The following is a 15,358-nucleotide window of genomic DNA, read 5'->3' on the forward strand; positions in this document are numbered from 1 at the left end:
TGTAAGTCAAGCAAGTAGCGTACCATATATTTGAATGGTTGGGAATCAAATAAAAACCACTTTCCTAGTAAACAGTACAGCTTGAGCAATATCTAGAAACCTTGAGCAGCACCATTGTCCACACTAAAATGACAATGCATATACAAAATATTAAAGAAATACCAAGTATATTAAGATGATTATGCTTCATCTAGAGGGTGTGAAAGGCACTCTATGTGTGCTAAATAATCTTATTTCCCATTGTATGACAAGAGATGAAGTTTATCAAGGAACTAAATACCTTACAGTGTAGTTGAGTAAAGTTTAAGCTTGATTTATGGGCTCAAACTGAAAGGCTACATATATGTGATCAGATTTTAGACAACTGTCAATGTACAGTACAGCTCATGGATAACAACGCATGACGCGCGTGACGTGCACTCGAGTAACCCATGTGGATGCAGCAAGGCTAGAGTAATGCTCCATGATAGCTAACTTTACTCGAGAGCGTCACGCAAGACCAGATAACAGGTCTCACCTATGGTCTTGGGAGGCGGCACTGTTTCAGTTCCGCCAACTGTGAAGTCTCCTATTGCAATGCCTGTGTTGTACGTAGCTACCGAATACTTGGTAACTTAGCTACTGACTTGACCTCGGACTACACTCGGCATAGCACAAGGGGGGGAAAGCCCTCCCACTCCTATTTTAGAGGGGGCTAAGCCCCTCCACTTTTTCAGATCGATATACTCTAATAGAGCAGTCAGTTACTCTAATAGAGCAGTCATTTATTCAAATAAAGCTTCCAACTGCATTTTACACAAATATTAGTCAAAATTGTTACCAGATTCAATCTCAGATGGTTTATTTTTCAAAATTTTCCTGTGGGGGCATGCCCCCAGACCCCCCTAGACAAAGCATACTTCACACATGTGCTTGTGCACAAAATTAGCTAATTGTTCTTAGCCCCCTCACTTTAAAATTTCTAGCTACGCCCTTGACTACATATATGTGATCAGATTTTAGACAATTGTCAATGTATGCTTTGTAATAAAACACCTTCAAATACTATGAGTTTAAAGGCAAGTTTCATAAAGAGAATTAATTTCATGTGAGTTTTATTCTCACTAGTTAGTGAGCTTTTATTGCCTCACTAATCAGCGAATTAACACTTCAATCAATAAATCTTGGGTATCATTACATTTGTTTTTTCATGAGGAGTTTTAAAACTGTTGTTTCATCTTCATTAATGGATATGTTTCCAAGTTACATAAGTTTACATTGTATATACAGTAGTACCTAAAAATAACAAATAATCTTCAATGATATGACTTCCTTCTCAAACACAAAAGCAGATATTGGGTAAAACTATACCTTGGTGGATTCACAAATTTATACCAAACACAATGAGTGAAATTTCAACTCTATACACTGTTCATCAGTAATGTTGCATCATTGCCTGTAGATTATTTCTCAATAGTTTCTGTACATTCAAATTAGTGTATTTGCATGGGTGGCTAAATGTGGCATAGCCAGATCCTCAACCTCAGTCACTACAGTGTATCATATAGCATGATAGTACTGTATAGTAGTGACATCAAAGGTGTGGGGGAAATCCGTGATATATAACCCAAAAACCTGCCATGAGTTTTTCCTCACAATGACATGACAGTATTGGTTGGGTAAAACCAAGCCCAAAAGTGTCTTCAGATTGACCCAAAATGTTTCCGCCAAGATGCTACAGAATTTAAAAAAAATAGAATTTTCTACTGCCTGCCTGCCTGATGCCTTCAGTCAGGCGTAGCAGAAAAGTGGCTATAGCTACAGTGTATATTGCATCAAACAATTCGAATACATGTGGTCACCGGTTGCACCAAACTATTTGAACACACACGTACGTGACTCACTGTTGATATCAATCAGTGAGAGCAACTTGTAGCGAACTATATATATATATATAGCAATGCATAAGTCAATAAATATAGTTTATTTAGTAACAATGTTAAACCGAGTCGGATCATCCAGGTCCCACTTTACAGATTATTCGGGTCTAACCCCACATGCTAAATTAAATGTGGATGTGTTACTACACATCATAGTGTAGCCCTGTTTCTTTTGTGAGTCATACCCACTCATGTAAATTACTGTCTGTAGACATGTGCTAAATTAAATGTGGACATGTTACTTCACGTCACAGCGTAACCCTATTTCTTTCCTGAGCCACACCCACTTACGTAAATTACTGTCTGTAGACATATGGTAGCCACGCCCATTCACCAGTCTGTAGGTATGCATGAATTCACATCCATTATTGTTTTCAGGCTTATGTAGAGCCACGCCCACTGATCAGTTGTTAGTGTATAATCATAATCTAGTATAATAGTGCTGTGATTAGCTCTTAAAATATTGTGTGACTGGTTTTGTGAAAAGCAGGCTATTTAGTAGTCATGAGCTTGCAAAAATCTTCACAAACAAGTATAGCACAGTAGGGATATTCACTTTATATTGTTTTACAGTATTTGGACGCTACGTACTACACTGATCTAGCTTGTTTCAGTACTTTTTATTGCAGCATTATATGCTGTCCCTGTTCTAATTTAAAATTCCTAATTTTTCTTATACTTGTGATTATACCAGACTACGTTGAACTATCTATCTAGTGGTATTCTAGCCATCTACTGGTATTACAGCAATCTAGTGGTATATCACCCGCACTACTCAACATAACTAGAGACTAAATAAAGCTTTCCCAATTTATGCCTGTGTCCCTATACATAACAGATAGAAAAGTGTGTGAGTATCAATGGTTTTGTAAATTTGTTCACATACGTAATCAGAATTATAAACTGTGCTTAAGTAAGTACTTACATAGCTAAGGTATACATAGCTACTAGTACAAGATCAACTATCAGTGTATTAATACAGTACATATAATATGTAATTTCTTTGTTAGTTAGTGTAAAGTTGTGCTTATAGTAGTTGAGTTCAAACAATGAACTGTAATACTAATAGCGTACAGTACAGATGATGGTGTATGGTACTGTATATTTAAGTATTTTTTTGATTCATTTTCTGTAGGTTCTTCTGAATCTGATAATACTGGTCTAATAATTGGTGGTGTTGTTGGTACTATAGTTGCAGTGATTGTGCTGATTATTATCGGTATTGTCCTGTACTATTGTTATTGTTTTAAAGAGAGATCAAACAGTGGAAAAGGTACTTTGTTGTTATTTCCATTGTTATCATACGTATCACACACATGCAGTAATACACCCATATGGTTAGAAATTACAATATGTATATTTTCTCATGAGTATACTTTAAAGTACTACAGCTGCATGGTATAATGTTACTTATGGTATACTTATTAATATTAAAAGCCAGAACTAAATATATTTGAGTGGAAAAATAGCCACCGTAAATGTTTAACAACTTCAAGAACACCTCAACAAACTTTAATAAGCCTTTTCCATAATGATGTCAGAGCAAAAAATGGCAACCTTTATTGGGGGTACTCTAATGTTTTCAAGTACAGGTGATATTGGGTGACAATTGAAGATAAATCATTTGTGTGATTCAGGAAGAAGATATCGAGCTAAAACTAACAGGTATGGGTATAACGCAGCGGAATTAAATCATTTACGTGGCTTTTAAAAATTCGGCTGGTTTTGAAGGTTGAGTAGAAATAACATTCCTTTATACACATTGTAATGTAACTTGGCTTCAATATCATCCTCTATCTATATAATAATCCTCTAACTCTTTTCCGGCACTGCCCCATCGTTCTTGGTCAGATTCCAATCGGATCAGTACCATTCAAATCTAAAATTTGAGGAAAATCTTCTGATCTGGGATTGGTGGCAATTCATTAAACTACGGGAAATATCCTTTAAGCCACCGTAGCTACCCAAGGAAGACACGAATGTGTCCAAAACTTTCTGGAGACCCTTATCGTGTTACCAGCCTTCCCCATCCCAGCTTACACCAGACGTTTCTCTTCCCCTGTGGACGACAGAACAAGAAACGGAAAATTGAGGCCATAATTTTTTTAACAAAAACTCCTCCCTGGTTTTTCCCCTGATTAGCTTCAAACTTGCTAGACCAACTACCCGTCCAAATCAATGTGTCATAAGGTGGTTTTCATGTCTATCATTACGTGCTAACCTTGGTTGTGAGATACTAATCACTGTCAATGGCCATTATATAAGTTTATGATACGCATATACGGCATTCCAGTATACACACGTTGCCAATAGTAATCAGATGACGTCATATAGAAAAGCTTACGATGAAATAGGATCAATCACTTTTCCATGATTTAACCAATCACATCAGCGAATTTGATCATGTGATCTGGTGTGTACGCTATCATCCGGCAAACACAGCCACCAGTATAAAAGGATAGTTTCGTAGTGGGTGTGGCCAGTGTACGAGCGATGATCAGGCTATTTGACAGAGACTATGGAAGAAAGACTCACTGGGAATACACGCTCTGCATCCCACTGCGCTGTCCACTACAAGGATAGTCATCCTGAAGCCTACACCACTGTGCATTAGATGAAGTATAGCTACTGCGACACGAATACAAGCAGGTCAGGGACTATAGATAGACCTAAAACGGAGGATTACCAGCAACACCACTGCAAGGGAGAAGGAAAAGAGAGTTTAGTAGTGGGTGTGGCAAATTAACGAGCGAAGATCACTCCAATCAGGCTGCCTAACAAGACTACACAAGGCAGACTCGCCTAAAAGACCCTGCAGGATGACACCATTGAGGAAGAACGGAAGTTTACTCTAATAGTACATACATCTTTACCAGGCGACGAATCATGGATAAGATCATGAAGCTGCTATTGCAGTCTTCATTGTGTAGGGAGACACATTTTCACTCCTTGGTTAACTCTGCAGGGACAGCTGAAACTTCCAGAAGCTCTATTAGTTTAACTACCCTAATAGAACATACATCGCGATATCTACCCTAATAGAACACACACTACCTCTAATTGAGCAACCACTCTTCGTATGAAGGATTCACCTGGGCTATGCTGATACCTTAATTTGAAAGCAACTAACAACTTTTCTCTATCCAAATACACATGCTGGTGTTGACCTTCTTGCTCAGTACAGCAGATTAACTTGAATATCCATACTCAATACTATACTGCATACACACTTTGTCATGCAGTAAGTAAACAACATATGACTAGGATGTAGAAACGGAACTTCAATTCAGTTATTGACAATGATATCTAACTAAATAAACCACTGCATGTATGTGACAAACGCAAGTTGAATCAAAATATAGCTCATTGTGGTGATTCACCAACTATCGGTATATTGATCCTCATACCACACTAAGGCACTTATGTTAGTTCATGCAACATCATCCAAATGAAGTAGAGTACATCCCAATTGTGGCATTTTCCTGCCACTCAAAACTAATCTCTTATGTATGTACATGATTGTAATGGGACACATCTTGATACGCCACCTTCATGAGGACTGTGTAAATCTTTTCATGTGTAGGGCCTGTAACTGGGACACATGCATCTTGATAAGCCATCTGCATAAGTACTTCATGGACAGTTCTCTCTAGCCTTATCCACAGATGCCTTAACAACACGTTGACACTTATGAAACTCTCACCTCAAGGATGGAGTATCATTTTGCAGCATTCTTTCCCTACAAGCATTCTTATCATCTATCAACGTTGTCAACACTTCTGCACACTCTTTAAACCAATCCAGTTGCAACCTTCTTCCTATCCAACAACCTCTTCAGCAGCAGCCAACAAAGATGCCTTCACCACAAACCAACAACTCTCACTAGACACTTCATTATCATTCACTATGCTTAACTGGTAAGCCAACATTGCTTGATACTTTTCTCTAATGCTCTCACAAGTTAAAATTATGGTATACAGCCAAAGACTTTTCCTGCTGGTTTGTTTAGAAGGAAAGTTTTGAAAGTTACAATGCAGCTTGACCCAACCAAATAGTGATCTGACCAATGAGATGCACTTCTCATCACGTGGGTATCCGCACAAAATCGATGGTCATTTAATTGCACAACCACAAAGTCAATCATACTACAATGTCTTGTACCAGGATTAGAGGATTACCGATAGGGAAATTCTGATATAAACCGATATACTGAGTCTGAACAGTGATACCGATCCGATATACCGATATAACTAAGTGTAGCTATTTATATTTGAGGAATCACATATGCCATGTTCAACTTTATTTTAACTACTGAAGAAATTACTGAAGACAGTCTTAAGATTATTGGCTATGCTTGGTTACCCATGGTGGTGTGGCCTCTATTGATGGCTCAGACTATAAGGCACCCACAAATATTTTAATACATGCCCCTGCCAAAATTAGTCCGGATTACTCCGCATTTTAATGGCTTGTAGAGATGGCTGGTTGCTTTGTGCTGTTCTCTTGGTTCATCTTATTGCTGTTTCCCCTGGCCCACCACTATGAGTGTTTGTTGTATGATTGGTAAGTTTTGTGACAACAAAACAGTAAGTATCCACACACTTAGATGGCTTCGTGTAGCGTACTGCTTTTAGACAAGGAAGATAACTACTGTTTCCCGCCCTTGTTAGCTAAATGAAAGAGTTTGTAATATGGCTTGATCATTGGACAGCGTCCTCAAGATAGTTCAGTTGTATATCGGTGTATCGTATTGGTTTTTAGTAGCAATATCAGCTCCCACCGATAAAGTAGAAATGTCTATATTGGCCACCGATATGATATGTATCGGTATATCGGTACACCTCTAACCAGGATGCATCCAACTACCATAATGTTGCTTCTTCTTCTGAAACCACGTATTCATGATGGATAACTGATTGATTTCACAAAAGCTTTTCCTCACATCCAGTACATGATAGCCCAGTACATCAGCCCAGTACATCACTCCACACCTCATCATCATTACACTTACTGCTGTACCCTAGCATGGAAATCACCCAAAATCAACAATTTGTCAGAATCAGGCACTGCAGCTACCATCCTTGCAAAGCATTCTAAAGTGTCTCCTTTATATGTCTTGGTGCTCTATAAGTACAGTGGCGGATCTAGGAATTTATAAAGGGGGTTTCCAGTTTAGAAGGTGGAGATATACACTGACATGAAATACACAAAAGTTTGCACTACATTGTCTGGTTTGGTAAGGTGAGACCAAAAAAAAAAAAAGGTCACAGCCCATTTATAGTACATAAAATACCTTAAATTATTTGCTACACACTGCTTTAATAGCTGCTGTGACTGCTCTATTAGAGTATCTCGATCGAGGCGCACGCCGCAATAATTAAAACATTTAATTGTTATGCAATCATTTTTCAAAGGGGGTTTCCGTGGAAACCTTGAAACCCCCCTAAATCCGCCACTGAAATAAGAGCATAAACACTCATTACAGCAAGAAATAGGTCAGAAGAATATCTACCACCTCCTGCTTGTCTCAAACCAACAGAAGCTAGCCTCAGCTGAACAGTAACAATTCTAGATTTTACAGCACACCAAGCATCTCCAGCAGCATGCCACGCTTCTACTCCAGCTGGACTTAAGAGAATTCCCACACCTTCACCACATTGAGCAACTTCATTAGAAGATGGCGATGGTCTGCCAGAATGAAGGAATACCCAGCCATTGTCAGCTGACCACACATTCAACCCAAACCATTTGGTCTCTTGTATTCCAACTAGTGTCACTTGATATCACTGTAATTCACCCACCAACTAGCTTAATTTATGGTCAACTGGAAAATCGGGGTGTTGTTTAGATGATTTATATACTCACACCACATATTCTAGCATCACCAACACACTGTACCAATGAACCAACACTCCATGATGCAGCAAATTAATAAACAAGCTTTACGGTGGTAAAGATCATAATTACCACTACGCTTCCTGCATGCTATCTTGTGCTGAAATTCACCATCATGGTATGCAACACCAAGATGGGTTGACTGCACACCTGATCTGGTCTGCACCACACAATCAGGGGGATTCAACATAGCCAGCAATTAGCTGTGACAAAATGGTCACTTAACACTGTTTGGTCACAATACCAGGGATCAGTACAGGAAATTTGCTGACTATCATGCTTAAAAGCATGGATCCACCTCACACACACACACACACACACACACACACTAGGGCTGGGCGGTTTCTCGGTATTATAGTAATACCGTGGTATTGCAATGAAACGATATCTGTATCGCGTAGATTTCGGTGAAACGATAATATCACGATATCGATATTATTACGATTTTTAGTGTTTGTGACAGCTTATTAAGCCCTTAAGGTTGTTATAATGCACCTCAAATAATCACGTGATACTACTGCAAACAAGGACCTAGTACTAGCTAGTCAATTTTTTTACAAAGATTGAGATACTCTAATAGAACAGTCAGCTAGGATCGAGATACCCTAATAAAGCAGTCAGCTACTCTAATATAGCAGTCATCTTTAATAACCGCGATAAATAGTAATATCGTGATATATTTCTGCACGATATATCGTGAAGCGAAACTCCAATACCGCCCAGCCCTAACACACACACACACACACACACACACACACACACACACACACACACACACACACACACTGCTTACTCATACATGCAGCACTAAATTCCATCAAAGTCTATAATAATCACCAAAATGTATGTACATATATACATTAGCTTTGTTTTAGTATTCAAATTGTGACATATCATAAATTCATGTGATGTTTTATTTATAGCTGACCAACAGTATGATAGGGACGGTACACCAACATCTTCAGTTAGAGTACAGACACTTGATCGATTTGGCAAACCAATGTAAGCCTAGTATTTGTATGTAGGCACCGGCCGATTATGCCAGCATAATTTAAAGCATAATAGGTGACCAAAAGCATCAAGCGTAATGCCAGCATAATAGGGACGATGTTTGAAAAATTAATTAAATGCGCAATACATGTGCCTGAAAGAAAGCAAATATTCACTGCCAATAGTATTATTAATGCATTTCACAATTAAAAACATGTAATATAACTTATTAAACCATTTCTTTGTTGGTTATTCACACTTTGCAGAAATAAGATCGAGATACTCTAATAGAGCAGTCAGGAAAGGCTAATATACTCTAATAAAACAGTGAGTTCTAGAGCATAATCTTGATTTTGAAAGCATAATTGTGAGCATAATAGATTTAATTTTTGAGCAATGCTCAAAAGCATAATAGGTAAAATTTTGGGCATAATAGGCCGGTGCCTATTTGTACGCATGTGTTGTGCAGTGCATGTGTGGGGAAACATATACCAACTGTCTATGTTTCATGTAACAGTGAGATGCAGGAGGGACTTCAGATATCCCCAAGAGTTCATAATCTTTTTGCATGATTAACTCTTGCTTATACCTGTGAGACATAATTTCTTAATATGCAAGTGCACCTCACAAGTATGTAACATTGGAAAATTGCCACAATGTTATGACTCTCAAGATATTTGTACAAATTCCTGATTATACTTTCCCACCCTTTTAGTGGCAACGAAAATGTTGATCCAACAGACTACAAGCCTGTCAGTTCCCCAGAAGACACTGTCACTCCAGTGTTCTATGGTACCAAGCAAGGTGCCTCACTAACGACACAAAATGGACAAGACCAACAAGAGGTACAGTGACTTGTGCATAAAGTAAACACATTGCACCCCTCCCCCACACACACGCACACACATATACACAACCACCATGCATGCAGAAGCACTATGCTCATACAATGCATACATCTAGGAACACATATGCATGTATGCATTCACAAATGTATACAACAACACACTCACACTTTTACACATGTGTAACATTCAAGCATATACATGGTGTCCATTATTGTACAGGTGTAAGGAAAACTTAGAAATTTTAATATTTAAGTACAGATCACAGAAACAAAATGTAGTGAAACAAGGGAGGTCCAATACCTGCAGCTGTACTGGATCTCTGCTGCAGGTGTAGATGACCTCCCTTTTTTCATTGCTCTTTATTTCTGTAATCCTTACTAAAATAATATATTTTTCTAAATTTTCACACTTTTTAACTATTTTTCAGCATAATCTGTGACTGGTGAGCCAACAGATACGTACTCTACGTCAAAGGAAAGAATAGCACTGGCCAGATATAATAACAATCATATGAGCAATTTAATGTGTATCCCAACTATAAATTACTGGAAGAAAGCAGTGTGGCAATTCCACTTCCTTTTCAGCTTTGTTCCACCCATTATATACAGCAATAAAATCCCCCTCACTGCCTAATTTGTAGAGGCTGCAATCTACTGCTTCTAAACTTACAAACCATATAATACAATTATATATCAAAATACTTGATATAGAACAAGAAAATCAATTATCGAGTTGTTGTTTTTATAATTAAAACCACAAAGCCATTATATAACTTTAAAATGCAAAAATCGACCTGAGTGAAACCACAAATTGCTAACCTGTTGACAGTTGAAATGATTATCTCCAAGTGTAGTTTTCAGGTGTTTCAGCAAGTGAGGATTTTCATTTTGGTACGATAATTGGGTAAAATTAATATTGAAATCTCAATTTGATTTTTGATAGTTTTTCATTGTGTGGGTGTGAGTAATTGCATGGGCAGACGATATTTATAGATATGCTTCAAATACAATTACACACTAAAACTATTGTGTAGAACTAATAATAAGCCTAGAAAACTGGTAGACAAGCTTTTAAATTGGTTAGATTATACAGAACCAACCTTCATTTCTAGCATGATTGTGTAATCACACACTAAATGCTGTAGATTTATCGAAACATTCTTCGATATTTTGATAATTATCGCAAAATGTCGCCCTTTCGATAAATATTGAAATCTGCTAAAGCAGTATCAAAAATCAATACGATAATGATGTTGACAAATTATCACGGTTTAGATATTTTTCGATACATCACACACCGCTGATATGCACACAAGGCCACTAATTTTAGACATACAAAAGTATGTAGGAAAGCCATTACGCTACCATAAATTGACACCTTGAGCTGTCAAAAAAAAAGAAATGGGACACAAGGAGGACAAAGGTAAGTCCATGATGTGTGCATTGCACATACTGCAAAAGACATGTCTCAGTGCAAAGCAACATTGAACAGTGAAAAATTCAAGCCTGTTATGCTTGCCTGAAGGCATCGGGCAGGGCAGGCTGGCAGGCAGGCAGTTAGTCAGTAGAAAATTCCATTGAAAAAGCTTTTTTTTCAATCTTGTAATCTATAGGAAACATTTAGAGTTGTACTGAAGGAACTTTTGGGCTTTGTTATACCTAACCAAACAGCCAAAGTACCAGGATGGTATTGTGAAACTGGTTTTTGGGTTTGGCCAGAAAACCCCAAACTTGTAATGTACAGTACTACAGTACTGTATGATAAAGCTGCCTATCTATCCATCAGTCTATTTACATTCTGCTTCACTATGCTGTCAACTCGATAACCAAAATGTGTATGCATTGACATGGCACTTTGACAAAATTAATTGCTCATCATATGGCAATTCTAAGTTTGTTGTTAAAAATTCTTTTTGTTCCCTACAGCACTTGTGTGGAGGAAAATTTGAGCTACACATTTTGTTATAACTACAGACAAACAGTTCTGGCATCGGCATGCAGAGCTGTTGACCCAAAGGACGTTCATTTCCTGCCCTTGACAACGTTTTCTTCTCAGTGCCATCTTTTTGTGATATACTTTTTCATGTGTCAGACAGTAAGTTCATAGCATCCTAGTATACTTCACAGCACATAGACTGTTGGAAAAGTGTATAATAGCACTTTAATAGGTATAGAGAACAGGCCAATCGGATGCATGTTCATTTGTCTGTGTACGTATATGTCTGTTTGTTATATTTAAGTAAGTGCCTTCTCTTTGCTAACTTCAATTCTTTATGATGTAAACTAAATGCCTAAATAATGATGAACCTGGGTGCTGGGAAATGTGTACCTTTGTGCACAGTTAATTTTGCTCAAATCTTTGCTTTCAGTATACGTACGTAGTTACTGTACTTTACTTAACTACCATTATTCAAATCATAATTTGTGACCGGATTTGTGAAAAGGGGTCTTCCACACACATCCAATTCTATGAACATGAAAGATCATAACTTTGTGTTTAAGAAAGATGCAAACCTGAAATTTTCTCCATCCCATCTATGTTGGTGCTCAACTATGAACAAATTTCAAGTCAATAACTTTTTCCATCTCAAGTTATGAATCGTCAAAGTTCATAAATTGGATGCGTGTGGAAGACTCCTTTCGCAAATCCAGTCACATTTGTTGATCATGTTATAATATGTGCTACATGATAAGACAGAGACTACTTACTTTGTTGGGTAGGCACATACGTATTCTAAAAGAGCACGCAGGATAATTTCACAGAAAAACCAACATGCATCCAATTGGCTAGCCCATGCCTGTTCTATACCTATGAAATGTGCTGTACGTATTATGTGCCAAAGAGTTCCATATTCTGTGAAGCAATACCAGGATATTATGGACTTACTGTAAGTAAAAAAGTCAAGTTCAAAAGTATACAGTACATCTTTCACATCATCAATTTCTCTTAATGTTAAAAATTAACCTGGATACCAGAAAGTGTATGCACCTAGTCTTGCATAGCCAGACCACTTTTTTCTTCAACTGTATTGGGTCGGGAAGACTAAAGGGTCTGGTGAATGCAGTATGGCAGTTTTATTCTGGCACCCCAAAATTTTGGGTATTCTACTGCACGGTTTCAGATTGTTGTGAAAGGCTCATTGATTGGCAGGAATCACACATGATGATGGCATTGCAGTAGTGGAGGCCACCATGTAAATGTCTTTCAATCAATGCCATTCAACAACCCCCAAATTCTGAGGGTTCCAACTATACTACATTCAACAGATCCATTTTCTTTCCAACCCAATAAAAAAAAGTGGTCTGGATACATAAGACTAGCATTTACCTGCATTTTATGTAACTTTGCATTGCTTGCTACACAGTGATTTTAGTGCATGTAGTGTTGGCCTTAATTAATTTATGTTCACATTTCTTTCTTTTTACTATCAGAAACTGAAGCCATGCATGTTACTTGTGCGTGCACGGTAGGACAGGTACTATTATAGCACCACGTAGTTTGCACCTGTTTTGATGATTACTTTACTTTACATGCAGGTAGTAAATCCTGCATGTTTATGTCATTTCACTATACTTGCAGAATCAAAAAGTGACATCACCGTGCATATAGTCCAGTTACATGTAAGGGAAAGTATTTTAATTGATCTTTTGATTGTAGTTGTACAACCACTGGATGCTGGGGCTGTGCAGCAGACTGGTCTATTACAAGGCCTTACATGCAACTGGACTATTACATAGCTTTAAGGCTGATAGTTAATGCTTCATTCCCAATGCATGCATTGATATATGTTATTGTGATTGATGTGGAATCTAAAACTGTCTTGCACATAGGGCAGGTATATACCAATGCTAGAGTATCTTTTATCAAGCAGCACAGTAGTAGGAATCATGTAAACAAATCCCACACACACATGCCAATATTGGATTTAAAAACCCAATTTTGGCCTGCCTGCTTGCCTAACCACAATTGTATGGCTAGAGACTAAACGATGCATCATGCACAGAGGCAGATCCAAATGTTTAAAGGGGGTCAATTCTGGAACATGGGAATTGCAGCTTCAGTCCATCTACAGTACCTAGTAGCAAACTTGGGGTCAAATATGCAGTGCATAGTATTTAAATACAAATGCAAATACTAGAAAGTTTCCTAATACAAATACAATTGCCAATACACTTGTCAGGACAGTATTTAAATACAAATATTTGCTGAAATATTTAAATACAATTTTAAATAGTTTGTTGTTATTAGGCTTTCCAAGTGACTCAACTACTTAATTGTCTATCAACACCGTGTGCATGTTATCTTCTTATCTAATATTATTACTGTAATTTACTGTTATAAATTATAATTGTAAAGCAACATGGTAGCTTTATGCATGTACAGGAGGTATACCGTACAGTCCATGTATAACTTTACGAATGCGTAACATTTTTGGCATAGCACCACACAACTTTTCCCATGGCAAAAGCAAAAATTATGCATGGGACTGGTCATTGCCATGCCATGGCACAAGGCATTACCACGCATGGAAAAAGAGATTGCCACGCCCGCGTGGAGTCCTCTGATTGCCACACCTGGAACCACTGCCATGTGTGGCTAATATTAGCTAATGTCCTTCTTAAGTTTTATCTTTCTAATAAGCTTGTAAACATTTGGAAAGTGCATAGCAGCAGTACTGAATGATGCAATTGATTGATTGATTGCAAATGGGTGTGTCTGCTATACTGCAATCATGCAAAAGCAAACACCAACTAATGGCTAAAAGGATGTTTTTCATGCATTGTATATCACTTTATAAAGTGTTCTAAGGCTACAACTATGGTAGCAAGTTAAACTGCAATGATCCAAAAGTGGTTGTGGCACATGAAGATCGATTGTGAAGAGACGAACATTGATACTTTTATAATTTGAAATTTACTTAACCTTCAAACCCATGAAACATTCACAGCTTCATCCCAGCCCTATAGTACAGCACTGTACATGTATCTACTGTAGAGTTTGCAGTTTACACACGCACGTGGTTGACAGCCACGCGTGGCAGCCAGTGAGAGCTATGCGTGCGTGTGCCATGCAGCAAACTTGACGTGGCCCATGCAACAAACCTGGTGTGGGCCACGCAACAATGTTTTGTAGCAAGTGCCATGGTGCTGTATGGTGCCACGCCAAAACTTCCATGCATGTGTGGAGTTATAAATGGACTGTACTGTATATATGTGCATTGTACACTACTACTGATTATAAATATCTACTAAACACCAGCTCTTCAAATCTTTTATCTGCATGCAACTCTTGGGCCAAAATATTTTCCCTACAACATAAAATAGTCTCTCAATGTGTGCAGACGAAACCGGTACACAAAAGTAGGGGTGCTGATTTAACCACCAGGTAATATTTCCACATATGAATATTTGACTTGATTTAATTTCCAGAACTTAAGTGAATCCTCCTCCTCTTGTGGTATGCATGGTAACAGGAAGTACTTAAATGTAGTGTTGACAAGCTACATATGCATAATTATTGATATCATACTCTTTATGATCAAATGTTCATTTTATTTATAATCTTATTTTGAAAGAATTAAGTATTTACATAAGTAGTTTAGGGAAGTATTTAAAATGCATCCAATTTCAAAACTTTAAATACAATTACTCAAAATTTGTATATAAATGCAATCAAACACTAAATAATACTCATGTATTTGACCAT

The 15,358-nt window shown here is 37.7% G+C and overlaps 1 protein-coding gene across 2 annotated transcripts in view; it reads left to right on the plus strand.

The window, feature by feature from the left end:
- LOC136264305 (uncharacterized) overlaps nt 1–15,358 on the plus strand; it is a 72,711-nt gene that overhangs the window by 31,892 nt on the left and 25,461 nt on the right. For both annotated transcript variants that reach the window (XM_066059023.1, XM_066059029.1), the window contains 3 exons: nt 3,055–3,192; nt 8,738–8,816; nt 9,520–9,649. In XM_066059023.1, coding sequence (XP_065915095.1) covers nt 3,055–3,192; nt 8,738–8,816; nt 9,520–9,649 — 347 coding nt within the window. The remainder of the gene's footprint in view (nt 1–3,054; nt 3,193–8,737; nt 8,817–9,519; nt 9,650–15,358) is intronic.

This window comes from Dysidea avara, chromosome 1 (assembly GCF_963678975.1).
Source record: "Dysidea avara chromosome 1, odDysAvar1.4, whole genome shotgun sequence".
NCBI classification, from domain to species: domain Eukaryota; kingdom Metazoa; phylum Porifera; class Demospongiae; order Dictyoceratida; family Dysideidae; genus Dysidea; species Dysidea avara.